Source organism: Hippichthys cyanospilos, chromosome 1 (genome assembly GCF_059441005.1).
Source record: "Hippichthys cyanospilos isolate Australia breed blue-spotted pipefish chromosome 1, RoL_Hcya_1.0, whole genome shotgun sequence".
Lineage (NCBI taxonomy): Eukaryota > Metazoa > Chordata > Actinopteri > Syngnathiformes > Syngnathidae > Hippichthys > Hippichthys cyanospilos.
Genome location: NC_142369.1, coordinates 31,631,554 through 31,638,232, shown reverse-complemented (window position 1 = coordinate 31,638,232; position 6,679 = coordinate 31,631,554). Strand labels below are relative to the sequence as shown.

Sequence of the window (6,679 nt, the reverse complement as noted above, 5' to 3'; positions counted from 1 at the left end):
TTAAAGTCAGTCATGAGATCCAGCTGTACCTCTTCAGGGCGCTCTCCCTGTAGCCGGAACTTGCGTGGTGTTTTGCTTCGGGCATATTTACAACCATTGAAGTACATGCTCCAAGAACAGCCAAAGGAAAAGGAAGCGCCACAGGTGTCAGGGTCCTTGCCTTGACATGCACATGTACGACTGCAGGGGGAGACAGACTTCAAGCTCACATAATGAAAGAGTGTAAAGCAATATCTGAATATCACTAGCGTCAGTGAACTTTGTTTTCAGCGCGTTTTTATTTGATTTCTAGCAATCACCTAAAAACGTTTGATCTTGACATGTCTTAAGAATTGCATCTTTATCAAGGTGAAAATGTCTTTGAGTCCCCACTACATTTCAAGCAAGTCAAGTCCTCGTTTGTGTAGAACAAGTCAAAAGTTACAATCTTGCTCAGTCACAACATACCGGTATTTTATGTTGGAGTGAAAAAGAAGTTTTTTGTTTTGTTTTGTTTTTTCGCTGATCATAACACACACACAAAGAATCTATTGACACCGAATAAAAAGTTAAATGATCAACAACCGAGATTACGGGATATGTTTTCAATCATTTCAAAGTTACATTTCAAAACAAATTACTGAACAAAATGTAATCTGTTCATAGTAGTAGAGTGATTCTATACTCTGACTTGTTACTTTGCTTTCTCGCATGACATAACTGACGTGAAACTTGATGTTGACAGCAGGCAGGTAATGTCTTTGTGTGTTTTTCAGTGAGAGATAGCTCGATTACAGATGGTCATGAGGCGAATGTTTCAGACCTTAGCATTCTGGTGCGTGGCTAGTTTTGCACACGTTAAACAAAACAGTACTTTCATGACTAATCAAATGGCACACAATGTTGAAAATGCTGATTTTCAAGTCAGGTGACACGAGTCATACATTTTAAGTCTCGAGTAAAGTGGAGCTGTAATTTACAAACACCGCTGTTTTTGAACAATTTAAGTTGTGCACAAATTAAAGTAGGAAAAAGTACCTCTATTTATGCACTATTTCCTGTATACGAACAGTCTTGGCATGGATGAGCGCGCTGGATCTACAGTATGTCATACTTCTTCGGGTGCTAACTATCACTGGCAACTGAAAACTGGCTGTAGTCCCAGCTTAAGATGAAAAGATGCACTGCTTTCACTTCCTCTGTCATCCAAGGCCAAATGATTGATGTGGTAGCCCCATAATAATTTATTTTGAATTAAAGTATAGTGATTAGATTAGATAGATAGATTAAAGTAAAGTGAATGCTACAGCACCAAAGAGCTAGGTTACCCTTCAAAAAATTCACGATGACACAAATAGACATGGCTATCTGCACTGTGAACTAATTGTTCCTTTGTGAAATAAATCCCCCCCATACACTTACTCATCATTGAGGCCACAGCGTCTACTGGTGGGGTTGCCAAATTTGGTGAGAGTGTTGCTGATCTCACGGTACAATGTGTCAGCCATTGCCCTTGGCACACCTTCCCATGCCATGATAAGGATGATGATGACTGCATCGGCACAGTGATGACCCGCACGATGACGCACCAGACACAGCAGCTTTTCTTTCTCGCTCCCACGACGAATCACCTGAAGGCATTCGGAGTTACTCATTTTTTGCGTTTGTATTTGTACAGGTAAAAACATGAAATTTTAGTCATGGTACATTGTCAATATTTTAAAGGGCCTATATCATGGTATTTTCGGCTTTCCACAGTTAAATACACAAATACATCATACTCATTCCCTTCTTTATAAATACATAAATACGGGAATGGTAGCTTGCGTGCATTGGAAATTCAATTTCTTATGAATTATGACTTTTTTTGGTGGCTAGCTTTCTAACCAGGAGGAAAAAAGGGCTTGTGTACTTGAAGCCCCGCCTCTCACCGTGTGGCTGCTGTGCCCCCTTCATGGTGTCATTCTAAAGCAGACCATTATGGCTGCCCCCTTCATGGTGTCATTCTAAAGCAGACCATTATGGCGAAACAACAACAACAAAAAAAAAGCTAACATCGGAGCGATCATAGATAGGACTCAGAGTTGTATGAAGAAGCCCAAATCAGGCTTTTTACTGGCATTGAAATGAAATGGAGTTGCCAACAAAGCAAAAGACGTGTCAAGAGAGCGCAATACACAATAACACCCGTTCCTTCTCCCCTCAGGAAACCACTACTCCTAACAAAAGGTAACTTATGTACTGGGACATTGATTGACCTGCTGTGTGTGCCCAAACACACATTTTCACCACTTGGGACATTTTCTGCAGTGGAACTTTGTAAGTAATACATGAAACATTTCTGTTTACTTGATCTCTCCTCCAATCGAAAGTTAAACAAAACAAAACAACAACAACAAAAACATGAGAACGTCTGCTCAGCTAAGGGGGTGTATTTAGTCCTGCATGGGCGTTCTCTAAAATGATATAATATTGAGGATATGTGTTGCATCACACTTTGTCTCTAATTCTGCCAAATTGAATTCCTACACTTTATATGCATCTTTTGAATTCTTCATATCTATTTATTTTTAAAGTTTATTGGCACAAGAGGCTCAAATACAGTCCCTGCTGGGACATTTTAATGTCATGAATAAGATTATGATTGAAAGTAGTTTTAAAACAGCCAATTTGCAATGCATGAAAAAGGTTTGGAAACAACTTACCCATTTGGCGATTGGGCACCCTCTTGAGCTTTTTCCCTCTCTGCCAGTGTACACCACTTTCTCTATCCGGATGGCCTCTCCTTTCTCCCCATACCTGAGCATAACGCATAAGGAGTTATTTTATTATGAATCTATTTCTAAATATTGTGCCAGACTGGCGTCACCAAATCCCAGATGGTTTACTGTATACATTTGAACACACATTATAAAGCATTTGCTTTGTTCAGTGCACAAGAGGCAAGAGTTGTGGCATAAACATTGTCATACAGTTAGCTGTTTAAATATTGTCAAAATGAATTCCTTTAGTAATTTTTGTACGCCCCTTTTGTTTAATATGCTTGATTTCTGAATGAATTGATTTATTTCAAAAGTCTATCTTAGATTAAGAGTTAAACACATGCAGCTATTAAGAACTACTTTTTAGGTTCACAATATCACATGACCAAAATGTGACGCATTGTGGGGACAAAAAAGATGTTTTAGTGAGCGCATGCCCTGGATTCAATAAACTTGTAACACTCAGAATAAAGGAGAAAAAGTGGCACAAGGTCAGGGGTAGGGCAATTTAAAACTCAAACTTAAGTCAGCTGTTGCGTGTCTGTCAGTAGTGTGTGTGTGTGTGTCTGTCTGTTTTTAACCCTCGTGCCTACACGGTACCAATGTGGGACCTTTTCGATGATTTCTTTGTGAAATCAAAGGAAAAACACTAGGAAGTTGAAATTTCAAGCTTATTATATAATCATGTTCAAGTTCAAAAGTTCAAAATTCAATCATGCTGCAAATTCTACTACTTTCTTCTATTCTACTGCAAATTCAACTGCAGCAGCTTGGCGTACTAAATAATTACGACGCATATATTCATGGGTACCAGGTTAGACATGCCCACAATCGTTATACTTTACGTTTTTTCGATGGATGTTAAACCTATGTGTTATATTGCATTTCTTGCGGTTTTTGAACCAAGCTCTTTAGCGGTGGTTGAGATAGGCCAACATCATATCATCTTTCTCGAATGACGCTAAGACAGTAGGTGGCGCCAAAGACCACTTAATAGTTATTTTTTGTCCTCTCGTCAACTCCTACGAACATTAACTTGCTTCAAACCAGTGCGAATGCACTTGTAGCTATGTATGAGTGGGGGAAAAGCGGTGAGCTTGACTCCATTTTTCAAATTGAGTATTTTGCCTTGTATTTCATAAATATTAGATATGTATGGATAGAGCTCATGGCACTGAACATTGAGTGGTTTAAAGAAACAAATAATTCATTAAAAATGTTAGTTATCCCGCCCTCAAAAGCAGGTACCACTTTGGTACAAAAAACGCTAGAGTAGTCTTTTTAAAATGAATGCACAAGCCCCGTTTTTGTTTCATCCATTGTCGCATCATAGTCACATATAGTCAGTCTCTTGTCACCAATCCTTCCATTTGTCTGCGTCTCACCATGCCAATTTGCCCGTTTGTTTTTTTCCATTTCACATATCTGCCTGTATTTTTGTAGATTATTTGCTGTGCTGTTTTCTCAGATTTTTATTCCTGCTTGACTCTCACCAATAAATATGGACTATCACACGCATATCCTGCCTCGGAGCCTTTCTGCATTTGGGTCCACGATCCTCACTATCCTGCCAGCTTCCCGCCAACTCCCTGCCTTGCCTGACCGTGACATAGTATTTACATTTGTATTGTTATTTCTTACTTGAACTTACCATGAAGTTCCGTGTGAGTCTCATTTTACTGTGAAATCCTTCTACCCAGATTCAGACAAGGCAAGTAATAATGGTTAATGGGTAAGAAAGAGAGGCAACTGGTTTGGCAACCTCAGGACACTTGACACTTAACTGACTTTGACAGACTCCCGCTTGACAGGAACCACAAAGCATATGAACCAACCACAGTTCCGATAACATTTAAGTGAATATAATGGGAACAAGACGGTGGATTCATCCATCCTGTTTCAGTAGCCCACTCCTCACCAGATTTTCTCTGTTACCCAACACCTGACATGCCCTGCCTGATAGCTGAACCCTAGGCCTGTGTGTCCAAGTCAGTGGTCTTCCCACGGATCCAGTGGTGCCAGCAAAAAATGGATACAATAACCCCCAGGCAACATATCACTAAGCACAGACTCTTTGAACTGGTTGCCAGCCAATTGCAGGGCACAAAGAGATGAACAACCATTCATGCACCTAATCACACCTAAGGGCAATTTGTCGTGTCCAATACATCTACATATCATGCATGTTTTTGGGATGTGGGAGGAAGCCGGAGTTCCAAGAGAGAACCCACGCGGGCTCGGGGAGAACATGCAAACTCCACACAGGAAGGCTGGAGCGAGCTGAAATTGAACCCGGGAGTGTGAACGGTGAGCCGGACGTGCTAACCACTTTTCCACTCAGCCACCCCATTGGATGAATTTGTTTCACTGGAAAGCTTTACTAGTGAGCTACTGGAGAGGTAATCAGCAATAACTCTACAAAAGTCAATGCTCAAAAATGTGACAGTGGGGAAATTTTTTGCTGGTCTGACATTAATCGTTCATAGGCAAAACAGGCGTCTGTCAGGATCGACCCAACGGAGAGTCTGTAGAACCCTGAGAATGTACCTTTGAATACTAGAGACATTTTACAGAGACCTTAAGTATTACATTTCCATTTTTATTTTTGGAAAGAGTAGCTAAATAGGAAGCATTTTTAGAGATGGTGTTGAGGCACCAATAAATGTTTTCCCAACTTCATAAGGCAGAAGAAGGAGAAGATGAAGAAAAGGGACGGTCGATGCTCATAGACACATTTCTAGACGGAAGAAGAAAGAAGACATGCGCATCAGACACGTTGACACAAACTGTTGATTCTGTGTTGGCACTGTGAGACTCTGTTGCTCAATGGGACCTTAGCCACAATACAGAGCGGGATCTGGTAACTGTGAGCCTCTAGAAACTTTGAGTAAAATCTTACGCTCTTTTAGGAGTTAAAACAGCTGCATGTAGCGACATGTGTGCACCTGCTGTGACTGACTACTGTAATGTAATAGATGAAGTTTGCAAATGAGGTATTTGAGGTATGTGAGTTTTTTTAAAGCTCTAGGTAGCTGTTAAATGTGGATACACTGATATAATATATATTTGAAACTACTAACCCCTAACTACAGATAAATGGAGGTCCATTGAAATACTCAGGAGTTGTTCATTCAACTAGAAATCTAATTGTGTTCACATGCATGTAATGATATCCCGCACTACAAAAGCTCAGACAGTAATGTTCAATTTTCAATGACCTTCTACACCTTACACAAAAAAATCATAAATGAAAATTAAATGAAAACGAAAACTGAAATACAGAACATCCCTAATTGGTTCTTAGTGAATTCTGCACAATACCTTATCATAGATCGTCATCAAACTAAATATAGTTGACATATACAGTATATGGGTATTTCTCATTTCTTAAATCTAATTTGTAGCAAGAGGGTTTTTTTTTTTTATGGATGGAGTCAAGGATCAGGGGTTGCGCTGGGGCGTGGCAGGGTCAATAGAACTTTTCAGACGTTGGCTTATGGCTCATATCAAATGTCCTGACAGCTTGATACCTGCCATTGTGATAACTTCAACCTGACTAGATTCGGCATGCCAGTGCGCACAATGGATTCCACTGAATGGAAATCACCCTAAGGTGGCGGAGGGTTTGAAATGGATGTGTAAAGCTCTATAACCACAGGGGGGCTGCTTGGGTCAGGGGTTGGTCATAGGTCATCCAGGAACTATGGGCTCTTACGAAGTGACGTCATTTCTCAAACAACAACGAGATGTTGCTAGCTTAACATCCCCCACAACATCAGTCCTCCGTAGACTAACTCCTCGGCGAGCACGATTACAAACAACCTTTCGAGAAATCAACGCATCAAGGCTCAAAATTAGTTTTTTGGAGAGCAGGTTTGTGAATCATTGACTCAATTCAATTATTTTTAATCACAGGCACCTGAAGCAGGGGTTTTTAA

General features: G+C 40.2%; 1 protein-coding gene across 3 annotated transcripts in view; it reads right to left on the bottom strand.

Annotated features, from left to right (window-relative positions):
- Positions 1–6,679, bottom strand: part of tet3 (tet methylcytosine dioxygenase 3) — a 45,456-nt gene that overhangs the window by 7,734 nt on the left and 31,043 nt on the right. For all 3 annotated transcript variants that reach the window (XM_088408251.1, XM_088408259.1, XM_088408266.1), the window contains 3 exons: positions 2,685–2,778; positions 1,402–1,610; positions 30–180 (listed from right to left, as the gene is read on the bottom strand). In XM_088408251.1, the coding sequence (XP_088264377.1) occupies positions 30–180; positions 1,402–1,610; positions 2,685–2,778 (454 nt within the window). The remainder of the gene's footprint in view (positions 1–29; positions 181–1,401; positions 1,611–2,684; positions 2,779–6,679) is intronic.